Source organism: Carlito syrichta, unplaced genomic scaffold (genome assembly GCF_000164805.1).
Source record: "Carlito syrichta isolate Samal-C Ts95f unplaced genomic scaffold, Tarsius_syrichta-2.0.1 Scaffold313936, whole genome shotgun sequence".
Taxonomy (NCBI): Eukaryota; Metazoa; Chordata; class Mammalia; order Primates; family Tarsiidae; genus Carlito; species Carlito syrichta.
The window spans coordinates 131,905-157,923 of record NW_007258032.1 but is presented as its reverse complement, the minus strand read 5'-3'; the positions used below and the strand labels follow the sequence as shown (position 1 = coordinate 157,923).

The window sequence follows — 26,019 nt, the reverse complement described above, 5'->3', positions numbered from 1 at the left end:
ATTTGCTGGTCATGAACGTGTTAACAATTAAGGAGTCATTAGTTATTAATATTAATATATCATTCATTCATTCATTCTGCAACACTTACTGAGAACCAACTATGTGCTAGCATTGTTCTGAATATTAAAATGGTAGTAAGGTAGAATAATGTCTTTGTTACAGTATGATGGGTTAACTGGATCATACACAATTGGGAAAAAAGTAATGGGAGAAAAGGAATAATAAATTAGTAAAGGAGGAGATGAGCAGAGATGACTATGGAGTATACACTTACAGACATGCAAAAATGAGAGATGATGAGGTTCTAAGACTGAGAGAGCGCTGGTTAATGATTTTGGTGTTCACTTAAATTATGGGTCTTTGTTTTGTAAGATTCTCCTCTATTCTTTTACTTTTTAAATAACAGAGACATCATTTACAGAACATAAAATTCATCCCTCTCAAGAGTACAAATACACTCTTAGTATATTCACAGGGTTGTGCAATCATCACCACCACCTAATTTCAGAACTTCTCATCCCCCTCACAATGACTCCTTTTTCTCCCTTTCCTCCAGCCCCTACAACCACTAATCTGCTTTCCCTCTCTTTGAATCTGCTGATTCTGAATATTCTATATAAATGTAATATGTGGCCTCTGTGACTAGTTTCTTTTACTCAGCATAATCTTCAAGATCCATCCACGTCGTAGCATATTATCAGTACTTCACTTCTTTTAACGGCCAAATAATACCCCAGTAAATGGATATACCACATTTGGTTTATCCATTCATCAGTTGGAATTTGGGTCTTTCCATTTTTTCGCTGTTAAAAAAAATGAATGCTTATGAACACTCATGTGGAAGTTTTTGTGAGGGTGTGCTTTCAATTATCTCGAGAGTGCATCTAGGAGTGGAACTGCTTGGTCATATGGTACCTCTATGTTTACCTTCTGAGGAACTGCCAGACTGTTGTTCAAAGTGGCTGCATCATTTATTATCCCACCAGTAATATATATATTGAGGGGTCCAGTATCTCCACATAATAAGGATTCCCTTATATTCTGTTCATAACACCCTTTTTTAGTAGTGTAGTTTGTGCAGTCCTTGCAACCAGAACTGGCCTGAATGTAATAGGTTTGAAGAGAAGACTCATATCTTAGCAAGTTAAGAGTAAGTTTTTAACACAAGGAATGTGGAGCCAACACACAGTGTAACAAAGCTGCAAAACTGCTATAATTTATCATACATTATTAATAAAAAATGAAGCCCCAAATAGTTCATTAATAGATCTTTTACATCACTTTAAATCATAGGAATTTGCACTCACCAAAGCAAACTCATCTACATGAATTCTGGTTTTTTCTACTTCTCCACCTATACATCTTGGGAGAATTGATGATTCAGCTCCTTTAGCAAATAGTAACTTCTCACCTAAAAAGAAAAAATGAGTCATCAAGCTCTTAATATTAGTAAAATAAAAATTTATGAAAGTTTACATTGGTTACCTGAAGGTGCCTGAACAATTACACTCATTCTCCTACGATCTGAATCAAATTCCAGAATATGAAGCAATTTGTATCTAAAGAAAGAAAATAAGAAAGACAAAAACTTTATTTTTTAAAATACTATTAAGTTACTATAGAAAGAATTCCTATAAAATGGCTAATTTAGAACAAGAAACTGATCAACTACATTTTCAAGATGATGAGTTATGAGCCATTAAAAACAGAATAGAAATAGAAGGAATCGACATTGAGTACTTCCTAAATGCCATTTACTTTACATACCTTATGTTACATACCTTATGCCAAGGAAGTAGGTCTCACCTCATTTTTATAGACAAAACCCATTAAACTCAGAAAAACGGAATAATTTGCTAAAGTCAATTAAGGTTATAAGTGGCAGAGCAAGATCGGAATCCAGATCTGTCCAGCTCCACTTAAGGTGATTAATTCTTAATCATTTTTCTGTCCTAATACACCTGACAAATATGAGTATAACCCACCCTCATTAGTATCAGAGGCTCATTATAGTAGTGATTATGAAGCTGGGTGCATGTGTGCAGGGGTGGAGAGGTGGTGACAAGTGCTACTCTAGGGAGCTGTACACGAATTTGTGTGGATAGGTGAGGTAAGGCTTGATAAGTCTTTCGGATGAATCTTACACAATGATGCACAGAGGAAATGCTTTGCACATTTCAAAGAAAAACAATGGCTTGAGTGATGGTTTATAAGTTCATGAAATTAGTTAGACAATCTCTCACATGGAAGTAGCCAAAGAATGGGGTTCTTTAGTATAGAAGAACAAGTTTGGAAAAGCATAGTTGGAGTTGAGACATAATCAGAATTGATAAAACCATGAAAAGTGTAAGTATAATAAGCAAGGGCTGTTATTAAAGAGTGGAACTATTAGAAATACACAGCTGTTTCTTAATGTTTGAAAGAAAACTATCATTGGAAACATAAGGAAAGTTTTCTTTATCCAGTGAGTAGAAGAGACCCATTACCCCAGGAGAGTTTAAAAATAAACAGTTAAGTAAATTCAAGAATCAATAAGCTAAAATACAGATGTAAGATTCAGAGCAGAATAGTGTTATAACTATGATGAGATGCAATGTAATGTTGACATATTCTAGAGTAGAGTTTAGTAAACATTTTCTGTAAAGGCCCAGATAGTACATATTTTAGGCTTTGCAGGCCATACATAGTATCTGTGGCATATTCTTTCTTTTTTTAAAACAAGCCTTTAAAAATGTAATTTGTAGGTTGTACAAAAACAAAAAAAAAAATATGTTACAATGTGTGAACAAAATTACCGTTCCAGTTTTCCAAGTGTTTTAACTTCCATCGTTTCTTCAGAATTGCCAATAAATACAACACCAATCCTAGGGATAAAAAGAACAAAGAGATATAAGACTTAAGAAATGATATTCCACAGCTGGGTGTGGTGGCTAATGCCTGTAATCCCAGCACTTCGGGAGGTGGAGGCAAGAGAATAGCCTGAGCGCAAGGGTTCGAAATCAGTCTGGGCAACTTGAAGAGACCTTGTCTCTACAATCAAAAGAATTAGCTGGGCGTGGTGGTGTGTGCCTGTGGTTCCAGCTACCTGGAAGGATGAGGTAGAAGGATTTTCCATACCTGGCAGGTCAAGGCTGTGGTGGCCATGAATGTGCCACTGCACTCTAGTAGGGGCAACAGAGTGAGACTCCAATTCAAAAAATAAGACAGTTCATATTGTACAATGTGTCATTACAGCTAAGTCTGAACAAAATCATTTAAAATTTATTTAAATGTACTTAAAAGTATTTCCTTTTAATAACCACTGCTTTTGGTGGAGCATAGTGGCTCACGTCTGTAATATCAGTACTCTGGGAGACCGAGGTGGGAGGATCACTTGAGACTAGGAGTTTGAGACTAGACTGGGCAATACAGTGAGTCCCCATCTTTACAAAAAAAAAGAGAAAATTAACAATTAGCTGGGTGTGGTAGCACATGCCTGTAACACCGGCAATTTATGAGGCTGAAGTCAAAGAGTCACTTGAGCCCAGGAATTCAAGACTGCAAGAGTTGTGATCGTGCCACTGCACTCCAGCCTGGGCAACAGAGTGAGACCCTGCCTCAAAAAAAAGAAAAGAAAAAAGAATATATATATCTCATTACTTTTAAGAACTAGAAGGATCAGAGTTTGTGTGGTACAATATATGCACAAGTATTTCATATGAATTTTATTGCACAGATTTCATAGTAATAAGATTGTTAAAGAGATCTTAAAAAATATGACTCAATATGAGCTTGGTAACGAAATTATTGACACATTTCAAAATCTCATTTACAATGCACTTCTACTTTTATGTGTTTATATGAATTGACAACTTAAAATTATAAATTTATGTTTGGAAATTTTAAATGATGATCCTTTAATGCTCTAACATTTATTTAAAAGATGTTTTTCTGAAGATTTTGAAATCAGACTGTATTACCTTGCAGCAGCTTCTACTAGTGCCTTCTCATCTGGCGAAGATGCGTAGTACTCCAAGTGGGAGGGTGCCAGGTTGGACTGCCAGGGACCATCACCAAAGCAGTCAGCCTGAACATTGCTAATCTGTACAGTGTGACAGAGACTGACTGCTTTAAAAAAGAGATCATGTTCTTTAACCTGCAGAAATATAATAACATTCATGATAAAAATACCATTTCAGAAACCAGAAACAGCATCCTAAGATCTAGAACAAGAATGTTATAACCTTGAGTGCCTGAATAATAGCTGGTTGTTTCCACCTTCAAAAAGAGAAATGTCACATTTGTTTAGAAACCTTTAACACAGGAGCATCTTTTTAGGAGGCATAACCAAATTGCAAGTAGAGGGAATATTCTTTTGTGGAAAAAGTGAGGTCTTTAGTATTAAATAAATTTAAGCTCTATTTCACTTCAAGGCAATAGAGCTTTTCTTAATTCAGTTCCATTTAAATACTCAGAGAGCGAATGCAGACACATATTAAACGATGAGTTTGGGCCAGGCACGGTGGCTCATGCCTATAATCCCAGCAGTAGGCAACATAGTGAGACCTCGTCTCTACAAAATCAAAAAATGAGCTGGGTGTCGTGGCATGCACCTGCAGCCCCAGCTCCTTGGGAGGATGAGGTGGGAGGATTGCTGCAGCTCAGGAGTTTGAGACCCTGACTTAAAAAAAAGAAATGACAAGTTAATCTGGGCTATAACTACAAATACTCAGCATTGTATTTTGTAGTGTTGAATCTAAGATATACAATTCAAATATATAGTACTCGCTGCACTGATACAAACTTTTCCTACAACCCAACAACTACTGAAGAGAATTATTTAACATGAAATCCTTATTTATTAGTTTAAAAATTACTTACTAGTTCAGTTTCATTTTCAGGACTGGTTCTAAAAGAACTGGTTGTAAGATGGGCTAAGTTGTTAAGATGGGATAAACTACTAAGGTAAGATAAGTTTCCTTCTGAAGAGTCTGGTGTTGGTCCTTCCGGTACAAGTCTACCATTGATTTCTTGGAATTTCATGCCATTAATTGAACATTCCCGAAACTGCATCTCATTTTCTGTCAGTGTACCAGTTTTATCTGTAAACACATACTCCACCTAGAAAGATAGAAAACAAAGAAAATAGACCTTTGTGTTCATGGCACTACATTAAACAACAACAAAATACTTGTCCTCTCTCTCTGGAAGTCAAGTTTACCTATTAACATTGATATATGGATGCTAAAATTCTTATCATCCAAACACAATAAAGTCATAAAGATGGTAAGGAAACAAAACAGGGTAACACAAAATATTTTAAATCTACATACACTTTGATGTCTGCGGCATTTTTAGATACATGATCATCTGTAGAGTTACCTAAGAATGTGGCATTAGAACTTCTTTTCTATACCTTAACTAAAGTGTTTTTAAGTAGTAGGACTCAATAATTATCTTTGAAGAAAGGGTAGAAAGGATGCTTAATAATCCAGAACATGAAAGGGTATCTCTGGGCCAGGAGAAATGGTATGGCGCTAGGAATAGGAATACAAAATGATAGCAACACAAGAAAGTTAGAGGTGAACAGGCATATAAAATAGAAAGACAAGGTTGAACAGGGCAGAAAAGAAACTTAGTGAAAGAAACTGAATGTTTAAAAGGAAAAACAATTTTTTAAAAGTAGATAAGACAAACAATTTTAATACTTTTGGAAATTAATTCCAGAAATTTTATTTTATTTTTTGAGTTGGAGTCTCACTCTGTCGTCCAGACTGGAGTGCAGTGGCATGCTCCTGGCCACCGCAGACTTGACCTGCTGGGCTCCGACAATCCTCCCGCCTCAGTCTTCCAAATAACTGGAACTACAGGCATGTGCTACCACGCCTGACTGATTTTTGATTTATTGTAGAGATGAGGTCTCACCAAGTTGCCCAGGTAGGTCTCGAACTTGCGGGTTCAGGCAATCTACTTGCCTCGGCCTCCCAAAGTGCTGGGATTACAGACTGAGCCACCGAGCCTGGCCCAGAAATCTTATTTTAAAAGAAGGTATGTCAGGCTGTGCACGGTGGCTCATGCCTATAATCCCAGCACTTTGGGAGGCCAAGGTGAGAGGACTGCCTGAGCCCATGGGTTTGAGACCAGCCTGGGCAGCTTGGCAAGACCTCATCTCTACAATGAATTTAAAAAAAGTAGCTGGGCATGGTGATGCATGCCTGTGGCTCCAGCTACTTGGAGGGCTGAGGTGGAAGGATCGCCTGAGCCCAGCAGGCCGAGGCTGTGGTGGCCATGAGCATGCCACTGCACTTGAGTGAGACCCTGACTCAAAAAAAAGAAAGAAGGTAGGTCTATGAAGAGAAGAATATAACAGTCAAGTCTTGATCCAACCAGGATAATGATGAGGATTTGAACACTGCAATAATTATTTAAAAAATAAATTCTTTAAAAAGATAGGCAGACATCACAAGAGAAGAACAAACTATACACCAACATCCCTTATAAATACACACAAACCAAATCCAGGAACAAGTAAAAAAGGATTTTATACCATGTGGGACTTAGCCCAGGAATGCAAGATTGATTCAACATTTTAAAAAATGTTACTCACTATATTAATAAAGTGGTACTTACTTATTCTGCTAATAAAATTATATTCTATTCTATTAGAGTTCATTTTAGTAAAGAATTTTTCTATCATTTATGGTATTAATTGATAATTTATTCTTTTAATTCTAATCTATTATATTAATTACTCTATAAAATAGAATATTTTATTATTCTTTATTCTATTAATAAAATAAGCATCTCAATAGATGTAGAAAAAGCACTTAACAAAATCCAATACCTTTCATGATAAAAAAACATTCAACAAACTAGGGATGGAAGGGAACTTCCTCAACTTGTTAGAAGTTTTCTACAAAAAAATCTCCTAACATATACTTTACAGAGAGAGACTGAATGTTTTCCTCCTGAGATCAGGAATAATAAAAAGATGCCTAGTCGGGCACGGTGGCTCACGCCTGTAATCCCAACACTTTGGAAGTTCAAGGCAGGAGGATCACTTGAGCCCAGAAGTTTGAGACCAATGTGGGCAACATAGCAAGATTTTGTCTCTACAAAAAGTCAAAAAATTAGCTGGGCGTGGTGGCATGTGCTGGTAGTCCCAGCTACTCAGGAGGCTGAGGCAGAAGAATCGCCTAAGCTCAGGAGATCAAGGCTGCTGTGAGTTGTTATTGTGCCACTGCACTCCAGCCTGGGCAACAGACTGAGACTCTGAAAGAAGAGATTTTCTGCTCTTGCCACGTTAATTCGACATCATACTTAAGGTTCTAGCCATGGCAATGAGGCAAGAACAAAGAAATAAAAGTTACCCTAATTGGAAAAGAAGAGGTAAAACTATTTCCAATGATTCAATGAGGTTGGTATTATGTACATTCTAGAGAAGAGGAAACTAAGGAGGAGTAGGATTATGTAACTTATCCAAAGTCAAAGAGCTAATAAGTAAATAGTGAAACTGGAAATAGGAGATAACATACTTTACCTTTGCTATCTGATATCTATAGTACATGTTGAATTGGAATTTAAATGTGGGTAGAGAGAAATATCACTTACCTATATAATAAGAGAAAATTCTTTTAGATCAAGAAGAATAAGAGATGATATTATGATATACATTAGCAGTCAAACAGAAATAATAGTCCAGAGATGGTTAGAATAGAGTCTGACCTAACTTTGAAAAAAGATATTAACTTTGGTTTTTAAAATATAGTATATACAAAATCAAGAAGTTTAATCTTTTAACTTTGATGACGTCATTATTGTAAACCTTCATAAGAGCTTTTCTTGGATAACATGGAAATGAAAGGACATATAAGAGTGTGAGATAAAGTAGATTTTATTGGTACAAAAATCAGAATAGTAATAGAAGCAATAAACATACATAAAACACTTAGTCTTAAAAGTAAAGAGAAAAGCTGAGAGGATTAGAAATTAAAGAAAGTAATCACTAAAAGTTTCTTAAAGAGAAAGTAGTTATAGATAGGTACATACAGTATGAGATTCCAGAAAGAAAATTCTATCATTAAGCAAAAAGGAGGAGAAGAAGCTTGAGATAGAAAAGGTCAAAGGCAGACTGGAAAAAAAATTGTTCAGAAAAGTAAAAATGGGCTATGTGTTAGGTTTTGAATACGTGATATATAATTAAAGAAATGTGACACGAATTGCTATTTGTTATCTACAGCAAATGTTATATAGCAAAATTTATTAAAGCCTTTTAAATGCTACTAAAAATAAATGGATCAACTTCTGGTTAATCATGGCAGGCTGAGCACATGCAGTTATCTCTGTTTCTCTTGAAATGTCCCCACAGTGAGAATAAAGAACAAAAATAATGGTTAAAAAAAAGTCAGCATCAGAGGGGAAATTGTAAGATGGAAAGATGGAAAGGAGATGAGTGAGTGGTAACTGATTTCCCACAACTCAGAATCTGAAACCCAAGCAATGAGGAAACCCATTCCCAGACACTCTCAGGAAGCAGGTACACCAGCTACCTTGAATCTGGGAGTACAGAATGGGGCTGAAAATGGGGTATTAAGAAGCAGTTTTAAATCCTGAAAACCCTTGTAACTTGCAAACTTGAGACTGCATCTTATTCATCGGAGCAATAGCTAGAAGGATTTATGCCCTATGGAACCAGAGGGAATGTGGAGTCCATGGACGACTGAAAACAGAGGTGAGACAGTGCACTAAACAGAGATTTCTACTGGCCAGCTCTAGCATTATAAGCAGCAGAAATAGTACCTGTAGTATTTCTCTCTGGGGAAATTGAAAAAATACCAATAAACACTGATGTCTAGGGAATATACCATAAAACAGCTTGCCTGCAAGCCCATTGAATAAAAAGTTTCTAATAAGCATATTAGTGCCTTATTTTTTAAACTTAAAATGGGCCAGGCAAGGTGGCTCACTCCTATAATCCCAGCACTTTGGGAGGCTGAGGTGAGAGGGTTGCCTAAGCCAGTTTGGTCAACTTGGCGAGACCTCATCTCTACAATAAATCAAAAAAATTAGCCAGGCATGGTGGAGCACGCCATGCCTGTAGTTCCAGCAACCTGGAAGGCTGAGGCAGAAGGATCGCCGGAGCTCAGCAGGTTGAGGCTGCGGTGGCTGGGAGTGTGCCACTGCCCTCCAGCCTGGGTGACAGAGTGAGACTCCAACTCAAAAAAAAAAAAAAAAAAAAAAAAATTTAAATGACAGCTAAAGATTAGTGTTCTTTCAAAGATTTTTTCGTACATGAAAGGTAGAGTTGAAAACAATTTACCATCAGTGCTGCTATAACACTGTCTTGAAAATACTAATTTGGCTGGGCATGGCAACTCATGCCTGTAATACCAGCACTTTGGGAGACCGAAGTGAGCTGACTGCCTGAGCTCAGGGTCCAAGACCAGCCTGAGCAACATGGTAAGACCTCATCTCTACAATAAACCAAAAATTAGCTGGATGTGGTGGCACATGCCTGTGGTTCTAGCTACTTGGAAGGTTGAAACCAAAGAATCACCCGAGTCTAGCAGGTTGAGGTTGCGATGGCTATGAGCATGCCACTGCACTTCAGCCTGGGGGACAGAGTGAAACTCCAACTAAAAAAAAAACAAAAACGCTAATTTATTCCAATGTAGTTTATATATAAGGGTACAATTTGAGCACAATACAAACTTGTGTTTCATTATACACAATTTTGTCTATAAGAAACACGAAGCGAGACCTCATCTCTACAATAAAGCAAAAATTAGCCAGCTGTGGTAGCGCGCGCCTGTAGTTCCAGCTATTGGAAGGCTGAGGTGGAAGGATCGCCGTAGCCCAGCAGGTTGAGGCTGTGGTGGCCGGGAGCGGCCACTGCACTCCAGTCTGGGTGACAGAGTGAGACTCCAACTCAAAAAAAAAAAGAAACACTAAGTGAATTCAGAAAACTACATACTAGCTGCATAAGACTAAGAATACATGAAATGCACAAACTTCAAAACTGCTACTAGCTACTTCGGTTCGTCATGTGTTGTGAGGCTCACTCGTCCACATCAGGTGTTTTAACTTTCCTTCTGATTTCAGACAACCTTCTTTCTAATACTTTAAAATAACACAAGATTGCAACCCTTCTGATGCCTACTTTTTACAAGCAAGCTTTAGATCTTTTCAAGATAAGTGCCATATTTATTATAATATTTGTATATTTCTTAACAATTTGGCAAGTGCAGTTTTTATTAAGTTCAACCTTTTTAAACGTGTTCTTGATAATGTTTTGGGGTTGTACTCCTAATACCATTCTCCCATAAGCTCTTTGGTTTTGTTGCTTTTTTTTTGTTTTTTTTGAGTCGGAGTTTCACTCCATCTTCCAGGCTGGAGTGCAACAGCACACTCATGGCCACCCAACCTGCTGGGCTTAGGTGAGCTCTTTTTTTTACTAGGCAATTGTTCACAGTGCAGTGATTTTTAAGGAATGCATATGTCATATTATAACAGAACTGACTGTTCTGGAAAAGGAATGAGAGGCAAACGAAGATAATGGAGGGAGCAGAGATGACTTTAAATCATCTAGTACATTAATATATTCAAAGAGGTAAAAGGACAGATTACAGTCAAGAAACATGAATAAAAGGCAATTTAAAAAACGATTCAGAAAATACTGAAATATTAGAAGTTAACAACATTAATGCAGAATAAAAGAAAACAAAAGATAGGTGAAGAGATAAAGCTGAGAAATTTTCCTAGGAAGTAGAAAATAAAAACATTTAAAGGAAAATGGAAAATTGAAGAGAGTTAAAGTATCATTATAAGTGGTCTGACATCTAAATAGTTAAGTTTTTTAAAAAAAAATAGAAAGACTTATCAAAGAAATAATGCAAGAACATCTCTAAAATTGAAGGACATGTACTTCCAAACTGAAGGGACTCACAGAGTTCATTACCTATGAAAGAAGAAGAAAAAACAAACACCAAGGTAACATCATAAAATTTCAGAATTATCGCATAAATAGAAGACCCTAAAAGTTTCCAGAGATAGGCTGGGCTCCGTGGCTCAGCCTGTAATCCCAGTGCTTTGGGAGGCCGAGGTGAGCGGATTGCCTGAGCCCGCGGGTTCGAGACCCGCCTGGGCAACTTGGCGAGACCTCATCTCTACAATAAATCAAAAACTACTGGGCGTGGCAGCACGCGCCTGTAGTTCCAGCTACTTGGAAGGCTGAGGCGGAAGGCTCGCCGGAGCCCAGTAGGTGAGGCTGCGGTGGCTGGGAGCGGCCACTGCACTCCAGTCTAAGCGACAGAGTGAGATTCCAACTAAAAAAAAAAAAGTTTCCAGAGATTAAAAAAACAGTTCACACATAAAGAACTGGGAATCAGAATGGTATTGAATTTCCCAACAGCAACACTGGAAGCTAGAAAACAATGAAGAAATGTTTTCACATTTTTGAGGAGAAATGATTTCCAATCTGGAATGCAATACCCAACTAAATTATTAATCAAGTGTGTGAAGAGACTAAAGATATTTTCAGACACACAAAGTTTCAAAATATTTTCCCATCATATCTCCTTTATCAAGAAGTTATTAGAGGATGTGCTGCACCAAAATGAGGGAAGTCAGAGGTGGGAAGATGTGGGATGCGGAAACCGAAAATCCAAATCAGGAGATGGGTAAAGAGAATTTCCAGGGTGATGGTAACGGGAAATGCAGAGTGACAGCTAAGAAGCAGGCCCATAAAGAGTAAGTCCAATTGGAGCAGGAAGATAAAAGCTAACACCAAAAAAAGGAAGAGGATGAGGGAGGAGGAAAGGAACTCTCAGATTACCTGATGCGTTTGCTTAGGTAGAGAGGTACTGCATATATTGTCAGAGACTTGTTTGAGGTATATGGAAATTAAGCAAGTGAAAAAACAGAAATAACTCTAAGGAAAACAAAAACTATAAGGAAGGAAATGTAGTTATAGTACTACCAGGTACACATATAAAACAGGGAATAGTGAACAATATTAGAACAGTCATAATAATGTCAATAAATAAATGTAGATTAAATGCAAATTGCAATTTAACAATATTAGGAGGCTGTGGAGAAGCAAAGAGAGCATGTCTGGGGGAATGATAAGTGTAAGAGCTATGTCTTTATAGTCCTTCGATAATGTATAAACTTAAGAATCAAGGGAGGGCACACCTCATCAACAAGGGTACCTGCATAATGAGCATTTGTATACCTAATCCTGAATTGTACCCCACATATTTAAAATTTTAAAAAAAGAATCAAGAAAAAACACCATATAGAAATATACTGGTAAATGGAAAAAACAACTTAAGATTAAAAAATCAGAAATAGGAATTAGGAGCAAAAGCAGGGCTATATAAGGTTCATAATATCTTCTGTTATTTAGTCTTTGTACATGAATTGCTTTAATAAAAACAACAAATTAGAAAAACAATGTCAAAAGCATTTTCACCTGTCCAAGCTCTTCATTCAGATCGGAAGTATTGACTTGAGCTTTCTGATCTGATTCTTCATGATACAGATCAAGATCCCAGCCAATAAAAAAAGATCCAAGAAATTTCTGCATTTCAACTGTCACATATAATGAAATTGGAATGATGAAATTGTAGAGTACCAAAAAAGCAAGGAAGTCCGAAATAAATCTCAGAATCTAGGAAAAAAGAAGAAAATACACAAGAATTTTTTCAGTATCACTGGAGAAAATTATCAGAAAGTTTCGTGTAACTATATCCTGAGGTAGAATAGTCTCTCATGAATTGAAATTCATCTACTGAACTGTCTTTTTAACATTGCATTTCCTCTGGTTATTTTACTGCTCATTAGAATCTTAACCAAAGAAAAGGTTAAATCCAAATTAATTTGTTACTTTTCAAAATTTAACAAAAAGTCTGGTGTGACTGAAACTTCTTTTGACAAAATTATAATCTCTGAAGAGTATTTATCCATTTGACTTCTACCCTTTTAAAACACAGATAACTAAAAATTGAATGTAACTTTTAAAAACTATAAAATAGTTGCTGGGCTAGAGTTGCTAGAAACTAAAACTCTCAAGTACAGATCACACAGCAACAGCCTACTTAATGGCTTAGCAGCACTACATTTCAATATGCATTCTGTGAAAGGAAGAGTACCTAATCGTGAATGAAACTGAAAAATATGACCCTCAGATTATCTGCTTTGTAGTTTCCTGAGATCACAATTTGTCTTCCAACAAGTGCATTTTAATCTAAAGTGAAATGTGGAGATGATTTACCAAAATTGTAGGTTAAATTCTCTTGGTGGTCCATATTTAATCAGTTCAAAACTTTATATGACATAATTAGTATATTGTTTCATATCATTAAAACTGACAATAAGAATCCTTGAATTATTCAGGCAAAATAAAAAATAAATCAGTTTACTCTTTAAATCATTCAGGATAAGATACAGTAAGAGGAATAGAAAACTGAATTTGCAGTATTGATGTGGAATGCAAATAGAGACGGATTTAAGATTCTGTGACTTCTTTGAACTATTCAAGTCATGCCACAGGGAATGCGACTGCGTATGCCCTAAATTGCAAAAAAGTATACCATGACAAACATGCTGGTTTCTTTGCATTTGCAATGCCATTTTGTCACCCTTCAGTACTAATGGTTTTAGAAGTCACAGTAGTCCCACCAAACAGAAGTCACTATCAAAGCATTAACTATGTCAAAGAATAAAGTTTCCTTTACAGGAGTCAAGAACACCATAAAATACCTTACTACTATTTCTCTGATGTTCTGTTTTTTGGTTATACCAAGGTTCATCCCATTTTTCTTCAGCTTGCCATGCATATTTCAAGATAGTGCTGATGATGGCTTCAGAAATAAGAATTATTAGATAAATTATCAAAAATGTATTCATTGACCTGAAACAAGAAAAATATCAATCAAGTGTTATTATATTTGCCTGGAAATTGAGCCTTGTAGTAAGGAAGAAGATACTATATAAAGAAGATACTACTGTAGCGATTTTAAAGGACATAGTTTTTATATTTAAGAAATAACCATTCAATAGAATCTATTTACTAGAAATAAAAGAATCAATACATACAGATGATAAGCCTCACTATTTACTATAGCTATGTTACTGTTCAAAATGTTTATAGCAAATGACAGTTTTGGCCATTACTTTGCCATAAGTAATTATTCTTTGATTTTTTTTTTAACATTTTCAGCACCCATCTAATTATAAGTATGATAACTAAAAATAAGTAACATTTTTATAGCATTAAAATGTTATAAAACTTTTGTCATAGCCACTATTTTATATAATCTTTACAAAAACACTATGAAGAAGAAATTATTGCATCTTTTTTGCTGATGAAGACCAAAGTCCAATATCATCCTGTAAACTTCCCTAAATCACATAAGTCAGAAATTGACTTCAGAATCCCTCTTCTCTTTTGGGTAAGCTTGATGTCACACACCTTTGATTTTAGGTTTAAAAACATAAATTATTAATACAACTAAATATTTTATCATTTAAAAATTCAAACATATACAAAATAAACAGAATGGTATAATGAACCCCTGTGCATCCAACAAGTACTGAGGGAAAATACAGGTCACAGACTTTGTAAAAACTCCTAAAGACAGAAAAAAAATGCCTGATTCCTGATTTGTCTCCCTAGGTCTTCCATAATTCAGCCTTATCTTAACTATGCAATAAGTTGATATTCCACTATCTCCAATGTAAACTCTCTATATACTGTAGTGAGAGTAGGTGGGGAGTAAGGGACACAAGAAAAGAACTCTTCTCTGTTGAGTATTTTGTGTCAGGCACAGTATTCAGGACTTTACCTAGAGCAGCACTGCTCACATTTTTACAGATGAGAACATTTGGGAATGAAGAGAATGAAACAACTGGGCCAAGGTCACATAGTAAGCAGGTGATCTGAAGTTCAAATTCTACACCTGTCTCCAAATTATGAGATCTTTTCATTGAACTTGTCACGTCTCCTTTTGATAACATAATGCCACAATGCCTGGTATATTTCCATCTTTCTGCCTTTGTGCATGCCTTCCCTCATCAGATACGCTCTCCTTTTTGCTTACATTGTTTAACCTATTTTTCAAGGTTTAACTTAAAACCCATCACATGCCTAAAGTCTGTCTAATTACTTTAGTTTATATTCAATTTAAACTATTTAAATTTAAGACTAGTACCACAGTTCCTATTATTTAAGTTTTCATTTTATGTTAGTTTTAACTTTAAACTTGATGAAAACTCCAAAAGGAGAAGGAAGTCTCTTGAAGAAAACCTACCACAGCTACAGGTCCACAGAAAAATAAAGATTTCTGGATTGAGTTTTCTCAAGCAGAATTCAGTCAACTGTTTCAAAGTCTCCTATAGTTTCTGAATAAAACTTTAAAGTTGAGATGCTGATAAATCTTCTATTTTTACTAACGTATTACCTCTCACTAACGTCCCCTTCCCAATTGCAACTTAATATAACAAGTCTTCGACTTTACTTTTTAATAAAATATTTTAAAAAATAAAATGCTTTAGGAATTTGCATGTCATCCGTGTGCAGGAACCATGCTAATTCTTCTATCATTCCAATTTTAGTCTATGTGTTGCCAGAGTGAGCAAGCAAATCTTTTTTGTTTGTTTGTTTGTTTTGAGTTGGAGTCTCACTCTGTCGCCCAGACTGGAGTGCAGTGGCCGCTCCCGGCCGCCACAGCCTCGACCTGCTGGGCTCCAGCGAGCCTTCCACCTCAGCCTTCCAAGTAGCTGGAATTACAGGCATGCGCTACCACGCCCAGTTGATTTTTTTGATTTATTGTAGAGATGAGGTCTTGCTGCCCAGGCGGGTCTTGAACCCACGGACTCAGGCAATCCACTCACCTCAGCCTCCCAAAGGCACGGGATTACAGGCTGAGCCACCGAGCCCGGCTGCAAGCAAATCTTTTAAACTGAAAAACAAATTTTGACACAAAGAAATCTTATTGCAGAAAAAATTCAAACACATGCAAATAAACAGAATGCTATAATGAACCCTTATATGCCCAACATAACTTCAAAAACTAAACAATGTCTATCATTCTTTTTTTTTTTTCAGTTGGAGTCTCACTCTGTCATCCAGGCTGGAGTGCAGTGGCATGTACTCCAGGCATGTGCCACCACACTCGACTATTTCTGATTTATTATAGAGATGAGGTCTCTCCATGTTGCTCAGGTTGGTCTTGAACCCCTAAGCTCAGGGAATTCTCTCACCTCTGCCTCCCAAAACGCTGGGATTATAATACATTAAAAAAAAATTAGTTGGGCATGGTAGCGCACGCCTTGGAAGGCTGAGGCAGAAGGATCATTAGAGCCTGGCAGGTTGAGGCTGTGGTAGCCATGAGAGTGCCATGACACTGTAGCCTGGGGGATGGAGTGAGAGCCTGACTCGAAAAAAAAAATTTTTAATTCCATATATAGTGTAACCACCACTATCAAGATACTAAACTGTTCCATCACCTCATATAAGAATTCCTTCATGCTAAAACTACCTCTGTATCTGTACCTATCCTGTCCCCTGGCAATCACTAATCTGCTTTTCATCTCCATAGTTTTGTCATTTTTAGAATGTTACATGAGAATCAAGCAGTATATGATCTTTGAGCCTAATGTTTTTCAGTAAAGATGGTGCCTCTGAGGTTCATTCAGGCTGCTGCCCGTGTTAACAATTCTTTCATTTGTATTGTTAAGTAGTGTTCCAGTATATTGATGTCCCAGAGTTTATTCAACTGTTCACCCCTTGAAGGACACAGGGATGTTTCTAGTTTACTGCTCTCACAAATAAAGTGGTTATAAACACTTCTGTATAAGTTTTTGTATCAGCATAAAAATAATTTCTCTGGGATTAATATCCAAGAGTGCAACTGCTGGGTCATATGGTAAACACGTTTAGTTTTGTAAGAAACTGCCAAACTACTGTCCAAAGTGGGTACACTCTTTTTCATTCCCACCAACAATGTATGAGATTCAGTTCTTCACCTTCTAGCCAGCATTTGGTATTACCATTGTTTTTATCTAATAGATGTGGTGATAATTCCATGTGGTTCTAATTTGCTTTTCTCTGATAAGTATTGATGTTAAACATCTTTTTATGTGTTTAGCTGCCACCTGCAACTCCTCTTTAGTGAAATATGTATTCACGTCTGTTGCTTATTTTCTAATTGGATCATTGCATTACTGCTGAGTTCGAGAGTTCTTTAAATCCCTAAATTTAAGGCCTCTGGGAGATCTGTTGTTTACAAATATCTTCCCAACCTGTAGTTTGTCTTTACACTCATTTAACAGGGTCTTTCATAGTCCCAAAGTTTTTAATTTTGATAAAGTCCAATTTATTAGTTTTTTTTCATTTAGAAATTGTGCTTTTAGTGTCATATCTAGTAACTCATTGCCTAACTCAAGGTCTTGAAGATATTGTTTTCTTCTAAACATTTTATAGTTTTATGTTTTACACTGAAATCTATGCTCCAATTAAATTTATTCATATAGTGTGAGATTTAGGTTCTTGTTTTTTTTCTATTGATGTCCAATTGTTCTAGTACCACTTACTGAAAAGATTATCCTTCTTCCATTGTACTGTGCTTGCACCATTGCCAAAAATCACTTGGATGTATTTATGTTGGTCTATTTTGAGTTTCTTTATTTTACTACACGAATCTATATGCCTATCCTCCACCAACACTAACTTGTCTTGACTACTGTGGCTATACAGCAAGTCATATTAGATGGTGATTGCTCCCATTTTGCTTTTCAGTTTCAAAACTTTTAGCTATGATAGCTCCTTAGCCTTTCTATATAAATTTCAAAATAAACTTGTCTATTTCTACAAAAAGATCTTGCTAATATTTTGAAAGGAACTGTATTTAACCTATTAACTGATGTGGTGAGAATTGATATATTTACTGTACTGAGTCTTTCAATCCATAAACATGATATAACTTTTCATTTATTTAGATCTTTGATTTCTTTCCTCAGCATTTTGCAATTCTCAACATAGAGATTTTATGCATTTTGATAGATATATATGTAGGTTGTTCTTTCTTTGGCGAGCTCTAGAGTCTGTAGGGCTATCCCCTCTTTCATACCTGATATTGGTAATTTTTTAGTTTTTCTTCTACCATTTCTGTTTCCCCCTTCGATCAGTCAAATTTGGTAGAAATTTATCAATTTTACCAATATTTCCAAAGAACCAACTTTTGGCTTTAATTTTGTATACTGTTTCTCTGACTTCTAGTCCATTGATTTCAGTTTGGGTCTAATTGTCCCTCTTTGTCTAGCTTCCTAAGGTACTAGATGAACTCAGATGATTAATTTTAAACTTTTCAGTCTGGCACGGTGGCTCACGCTTGTAATTCCAGCACTTTGGAAGGCTAAAGTGATAGTATTGCCTGAGCCCAGGAGATTGAGACCAACCTGGGCAAGATGGTGAGACCTCGTCTCTACAATAAATAAAAAAATTAGTAGAGTGTGGTGGCGCACACCTGAAGTTCCAGCTACGTGGAAAGCTGAGGCGAAAGGATCACCTGAGTCCAGCAGGTTGAAACTGCGGTGGCTGTGAGCATGACACTGCACTGTAGCCAGGGCAACAGAGTGAGACTCCAACAACAACAAAGAAAATTTAAGTTTTTCTTCTTTTCTTATGTAAACATTTATAGCTAGAAGTTTTGCTCTGAGCTAGGCTTTGCCTTGCGTCTGCAAATATGAGTATATTAGGTTCAAATGACCATTTCGTTTGAAATTTCAAATTTCCCTTTGTGATTTCTCATTTGACCCATGAGTTATTTAGAAGAGTTTTTTTTTTTTTTAATTTCCAAATATCTGGGCATTTTTCTTTTGGTTTTAATTTCTAATCTAATTACAGAGTATGTAAACATACTCTATCATTTTAAACCTTAATTTTGTTTTATGGCCCATAACATGTTTTGTCTAGTCAGACTTGCTATGTACAATTATGTAACCATTCTAGCTGTCATATGTTTACTATTTGCACGGTATTTTTTTTTTTTATGTCAACCTGTTTGTGTCTTCATATTTAAACTGCATCTCTTCCAGAAAGCACAGTTAGGTCCTGCTCTTTTATCCAATTTGACAGTCTCTGACTTCATTAGACTGGTGCATTTAACCAAATTTAAAGTATACCACACACAATGTAATTTTTGGTCAGATTTAGAACTACCATTTGCTATTCGTTTTCCATTTGTCTTATTTGTTTTTTTTTTCTGCTCTTCTTGCCTTGTGTTTATCAAATATTTTAAATATTCAGTTGCTCTAATGACTTATTAGCTATAACTCTTTGCCTTATTGTTTTTAATAGCAGCTCTAGGGATTAGAATATACATCTCTATTTATCATTTATACTCTTGCCCCCATTTTTGTGCTACTATTGATGTAATTTATGTATTATAAATGCCACAATACAGTGTTTTACAATTAACTTTGAACTGTCTCATAACTTTTAAATAAATTAAAGAGGAAACAATGTTTCCCATATATACATAACCTTTTGTATTTAGGAACATTTTATTTCTGATTCTCTTTATTCCCTCTGAGGAACTACCTTTAGCATTTCTTGTCATATATATGAGGAAGTAAATGCTCTCAGTTTCTGTTTATCTGATGATATCTTCATTTCACCTTTTTTGGGAAAGAGTTTTGCTAGATATCATATTTGGGGATGACTCTTTTTCTTTCAGCACTTTTCAGAAGTTATTTGATTGCCTTCTGTCCTCTGCTGTTTGTTTGTTGTTTTTTTTTTTCTGGTACAGATTTATAGGGCCTATAAATAATTTTGTTACATGTATATATTGCACTGTCACCAAGTCAGGGTATTTAAGGTGTCTATCACCCAAGTACAACACATTCTTGTTAAGTACTCTGCTATCAAACACCCAATTTATTCCATCTATCTCACTGTATGTTTGTACACTCTAACCCACTTATCTTTATCCACTCTCCTCGCCCTCTACTCACCCTTCCCAGTCTGTTATCTATCTTTCCAGTGTCCACCTAGAAAACTTTTGGCTCCTACATGTAAGTGAGAACATGTGATATTTGTCTTTTTATGGCTCACTTCAAGCTCCATTCATGCTGCTGCAAATGACATGATTTCATGTGTTTTTGTTGCTCAACAGTTTTCCACTGTGTATATACAACATATTTTCTTTATTCATTCATCTGATGTACACTTAGGTTCCATATATTTGCTACTGTAAACAGTGCTGCAATAAACATGCAAGTGCAAGTATCTCTTTGATATACATGCTTTTATTTTTAGTAGACACCAGTAGATGGGACTGCCAGAAATATTTTCTATTTTTCTTTAGATTTTAGTAGACCATGATATGCTTAGGTGTGGTTTTCTTTGCATTTTTTTCCTGCTTGGAGTTCACTGATCTTCCTGGGAGTGTAGGCTAAAAGTTATTCTCAAATTTTAGAAATTTTCAGTCATTATTTTGTCAGATATTTTTATTCTGCCCTTTTTGCTCTTTTATCTCCTGGGGGAATAAATTACATTTATGCCAGTAATTCTATTTTTAGTTTTTTGAGAAATTCTCATATTGTTTTCCATAGTAGCTCTACTACTTCATATGCCTACCAATAGTGTATAAGAGTTCCTTTTTCTCTGCATTCTTGCCAATATCTATTATTTTTTATTTTTTTAATAGCAGTCAATCTGACTGAGGTAATAAGGTAAGATGGTATCTCACTGTGGTTCTGATTTTCATTTCTCTGATGATTAGTGATGCTGAGCATTTTTTACTGTATCTGTTACCAATCTGCATGTTTTCTGTAGAGAAATGTCTATTCATGCCCTTTACCCACTTTTAATTAGATTATTTGTTTTTCCCCTGTTAAAGTGTATAAGTTCCTTATACAGACTTGGTATCAGTCCCTTGGGTAAATAATTTGCAAATATTTTCTCTCATTCTACAGGTTTTCTCTTCACTCTAGAAGAGACAAAGGAAACTCTATTTCCTTTGTTATTCAGAAACTTTTTAGCTTAATATAAACCCATTTGTCTATTTTTTGTTTTTGTGTGCTTTTGAGGACTTAGTCATAAATCCTTGGCCAAGACCCAATGCTCAGGACAGTAGTCCCTAGGTTTTCTTCTAGTATTTTTATAGTTTCAGTCTTACATTTAAAATCTTTAATTTGTTTGAGTTAATTTTTTAACATATCAAGTGACAGGCATTCAGTTTCATTCTTCTGCAGTTTTCCCAGCAGTTTATTGAAGAGGGTATCCTTTCCCCAATGTCCTCTTCTGTTTTTGACGAGAAACAGGTATCATTCATATTGTTATTCACTCACATGTGATGTGTTTCCTTTGATTCCTTGAAATATTTGCTATTTTTCTTTAGTTTTTAGTAGACCATGATGTGCTTTGGTGTGGTTTTCTTTGCATTTTTTTCCTGCTTAGAGTTCACTGATCTTCTTGGCAGTGTAGGCTAAAAGTTTTTCTCAAATTTAGAAATTTTCAGTCATTAATTTTTCAAATATTTTTATTCTGCCCTTTTTTCTCTTTTATTTTTTGGGGAGAATAAATTACACTTATGCCAGACAACTTAATATTGTCCCACATGGCTCTAAAGTTCAGTTCATTTTTCCTCCATCTTTTTTAAAATTTCTACCTCAAACTGAATAACTCCTATTGCTTTTTCTTCAAGTTCACTGACAATATCTTCTGCTTTCCTCAATATGGTGCTGAGTCTATCTAATGATGTTTGCATTTTGGTAATTATATTTTCAACTCAATAATTTCTATTGGGTTCTTTTTTATAGTTTCCATTTCTCTGCTGCGTTTCCCCATATATTTATTCAAGTTTTCCTTTAGGCACTTAAAATATTTATAATATCTGCTTTAAAGTTCTTGTCTGCTAATTGCAAGCACTAGATTATCTGAGACAGTTTTGATTAAGTACTTTTTTTCTGCTTTTTTTTTTTTTTTTAACATACTGGACTTTATAAATAATACATTGTAAATAGTCTGGGGTTTTTTTTGTTTGTTTGTTTGTAGAGACAGGTTCTCACTATGTTGCCCAGGCTGGTCTTGAACTGCTCCTGGTCTCAAACAGTCCTCCCGCCTTAGCCTCCCAGAGTGCTGGGATTACAGGCATGAGCCACTGTGCCCAGTCAGTCTTGTATTCTTTTATTTCTCAGAAGAATGCTAATTTATATTCCAGTAGACAGTTAACTTGGCTAGGCTCAAACACCAAACTGTCTCCACTGCAATGGGCAGTAGCAAAATACTCTGCTGGATTCTCTTGGCTTCCTGCTGTCATTTTTCTGCCAAGCCCACAGGAGTCTCTCTTGCTCATGCATAGTTCTAGCAGTCAGCCAAGGACTTGGGCAGTATTTATGTGCAGGTTTTGGAGTTAATTCTTTTATGTGGCTTTCTCTTTTACATATTCTCCCCTAACTTTCCAGTTGCTCTTCTAGCTTTAAACCTTGTCCTCTGTACTTCAATCCAGTAAAGCTTAGAATTTTTGATGTCCCAAGCAGCATACACATTGAGGAATGTCCTCAGGCAAAAAGCTGTACTCTTAAATCTTTCCCCTTGCTGCTGTCAACTTCGAAGATTAGACTCCTTGACAGTTTCTATTTGCTTCAGGTAACTCTCCAGTACTTTCACATAGTTGTTTATTTTTAGGAATTTTTTTTTCCATTTTATGATTGTTATCTGCCAGTTATCTGATCAAGTTACCTCACCATTTACCTAACAGTATTTACTTTTAAAGTCATACTTTAGCATCTGCTATGCTAAACACTATGTAAGATGCTACCTGTATACACAAATATAAGAAACTATTCCTATCCCCAAGGATATATTTTTGTTTACTTGCCTTGAAAAATTTATTTTTATTCACATATCTTATACATATACCAATAATATATACATAGTTATAATTATATGTAAATAAATGAAAACAGAGTTTTTCTTACTTTTCTACTGCAGATCGTTTCTGTGACTTGCTCTTGTAATTTAATGCCATCTTAGTTTCCATCCCGGTGTATATAGCAACACCTGCAAAACAAGATAATCTTTTAAAATAACCCTCCAACAAGTTTCTCAAGACAATAAATATACTCACTAGCATAAAACATTTAGTGTGACATCTGTTATAATTTTGCTTTCCTTTACATCTTTTCAGAGTTTTTAAAGGATTTCTGAGTCCAATTTTGGGGAATCCTAGTCAATCTGCTAAATGAGGGAGTGCATCGGGAGTGCATCGGGAGTGCACCTGTTCCTGAGTTATAACAGATATCTGAATGCAAAAGATATTATTTAAGTTGGAACTGATGGAAGAAAGGAATTTGAAAAGATAAAGGTGGCAGGGAAGGCCATTATAGATGTAGCGAGCAGTGTTCACAAAAAAAGAAGAAAAGAAAAGCACTTTCTGTTAGGTTGGAACAATGGAATGGGGCCAGAGTGTGAAAGGCCCTGAAGGTCAGAGTCTGAAGTCTAGACATCATTTCATAAGCACTGGAAAGATAATATGGAAGTTCCTCAGAATAAATCAAGTAAACACAAGGCAAGTGCTCCTTTAAAAATGTGCGCCTATGTGAATGCTTCTGAGATGAGTGAGAATGAAAGTGGTAATGGAAGTGAAAACGGGATGAATAAAATTAGGAAGTGAAAATGGAATGAATAAAATTAGGTAAGACCACTCTAATGAGAAACTTTGCAGGCATACCTTGGTTTGAATGCTAGCTCTGTCACTTAGTTCTGATTCCTAATGTAAGTAATTTATCTGAGTCTCAATTTGCCTGTCTGTAAACAAGAATAAATAACTCAGAGAGTTTTGTGAAGTCTGCCATGAAAAATTATCAAAACGCCTAGAAACAGACAAATGATCAATAAATGTTCATCCTCACCCCTAAATAGTAAAAACTGAAAAGTAGTGAAAACCTCATCATGCCTTATTCCTAGAGATTTGTCCTAAAACTTTTACCCATTAGAATTATTCCTAAAAGGCAGGGGTTATAATTCAATTGACAAAGGGCCCTGAAATTATAGAAATGTGGGAAAACAGCTGGAATGATTCAATCGGGAGACTTAGAGCTGAGGCAAACAACAGATGATACACCCATCTAAAGGCATTCAAATATACATCTTATTTTACATGTACAAAATTTGGACTCCTGCTTCAAGATAAACAGGAGTGATGGTGTTACTCCTAGAAAGATATGTTAAAATACAGTGTTACATGACAGAATCTAAAAGCCCCAAAGAGAACATTTTCATCACCCCCAAAGAAAACTCTGTACCTATTAAGCAAACATTCCTCATTCTCCTCTGCTCCCCAGCCCCCTGGAATCACTAATCTGCTTTCTGTCTCTGGGAATTTGCCTTTTCTGAGTATTTTAAATACAGTTTCTCCACATCTTTACTGACACTATTTTCTGCTTTTTTTTTTTTTCTGATATATGGATTTCTTCATCAGAGAGCCTAACACTGAGATATAAGCTATAATATAGATATCAGGAAAAAAGAGAATTAGGAAAAGGACCTCAAAAGCTGTAGAAGACAGCTAGTGGGTAACTTCACAGGCCAAGATACTAAGGGTGATTCCTAAAATAGGAGTTAGCTGACAGACAGCGAAAGGCTATCTTCAACTTCACAATTTGCTTAGAGTTGATTCAGAATGTACTAAATTAATTAAGATCTCCAAGGCATTAGCAGTATTTATTTACTCTTTTGATCCAGTCAGTATATGTTCCAATAGTACCTGGTAAATAGTCAGAGGTCAATAAGAATTTGTTGAATAAATGAATACATGAATGAATAAGTCTGTAATTATTAATCCAGTCTAAGAATAATCATAATGAAATTACAGAAGTGGTTTCCTGAAGACAATTTTTCCACAGACAGTAGGACTGGGGGGGGGCGCGGGAAGGGAGGGATGTGCAGTCAAATCTCACTGCTAATGTTAATCTGTATTTGCAGCTGCTCCCCAGTGCTAGCATCACCACCTCAGTGCCACCTCAGATCATCAGGCATTAGATTCTCATGAGGAGCATGCAACCGAGATCCCTCCCATGCACAGTTCACAATAGGGTTCACACTCCCATGAGAATCTAATGCCACTGCTGGTCTGATAGGAGGCAGACCTCAGTTGGTGTGGAGCGACTGGGAGTGGCTGTAAATACAGATAAAGCTTTGCTGCTTTGCTCACTGCTCACCTCCTGCTGTGCAGCCTGGTCCTAATAGGACACGGACCAGTACTGACACCATGATGCCAGATTATACTGGTTCTCATCCACCATTATTAGAAGTGACATAAATTATCTTACTAGCACTTAGTTTCACAAGTATCCACAAAGACAATATAAGAACAAGGCTAAATCTACTACTAAAAAACAGGGATCAACAACAAAAAAATGCAACACAAAACTACATTAATATGATGTTTATAAAAAAAATCATTGTCATAAACAATATTTAATCATAAATTATCTAACCAAAAGACCACAAATGCTGTGCTTTTAAAAATACTTCATATAAAGCATTAACACAAATCAACAATTTAAGATGTTTAAATATGTACAAACCAAAAATTTCTTTTGTGTTTTTTAATCTAGCTCCACGAAGCAGGAGACTCTCAGGTCCCAGAGGTCTAGGAGAAAGAGTAAATAACCATAAAGCACTGAATATATTAAAAATTCAATTCAATTCTAAAATGGCGTCTTCACCAGGTGGTACTTAAGATGTAGCTACAATACTGCTTTCAAATAAACCCAAAATCCCAGGTACCATAAAGCTGCCTAGGCCAATCATGATGTTAGTTACTGTAACAACAAACGCCTGTTGTAGCAGTTTGGTCACTTTGGGATTATTTAAGATTAGTGGCTTAGAAATAAGATTATGCAAGTAAATAAACTCACAAAGCCACTAGTTTCAAAACTTTTAAACATAAAATTCAGCAAAATCAAAGTTTAAGCAGTGATTTTAAAATGTTTAGCAGAAGATGAAATTATAAAAATTTTGATTAAAA

At 35.9% G+C, this 26,019-nt stretch overlaps 1 protein-coding gene across 1 annotated transcript in view; it reads right to left on the bottom strand.

The window, feature by feature from the left end:
* Positions 1-26,019, bottom strand: part of ATP11B (ATPase phospholipid transporting 11B (putative)) — a 101,161-nt gene that overhangs the window by 52,577 nt on the left and 22,565 nt on the right. Inside the window, exons 8-16 of the mRNA XM_008070679.1 lie at positions 25,577-25,641; positions 22,967-23,048; positions 13,742-13,892; positions 12,453-12,650; positions 4,862-5,101; positions 3,961-4,136; positions 2,797-2,865; positions 1,487-1,560; positions 1,309-1,412 (exon numbers count right to left, since the gene is read on the bottom strand). Coding sequence (XP_008068870.1) covers positions 1,309-1,412; positions 1,487-1,560; positions 2,797-2,865; positions 3,961-4,136; positions 4,862-5,101; positions 12,453-12,650; positions 13,742-13,892; positions 22,967-23,048; positions 25,577-25,641 — 1,159 coding nt within the window. The remainder of the gene's footprint in view (positions 1-1,308; positions 1,413-1,486; positions 1,561-2,796; positions 2,866-3,960; positions 4,137-4,861; positions 5,102-12,452; positions 12,651-13,741; positions 13,893-22,966; positions 23,049-25,576; positions 25,642-26,019) is intronic.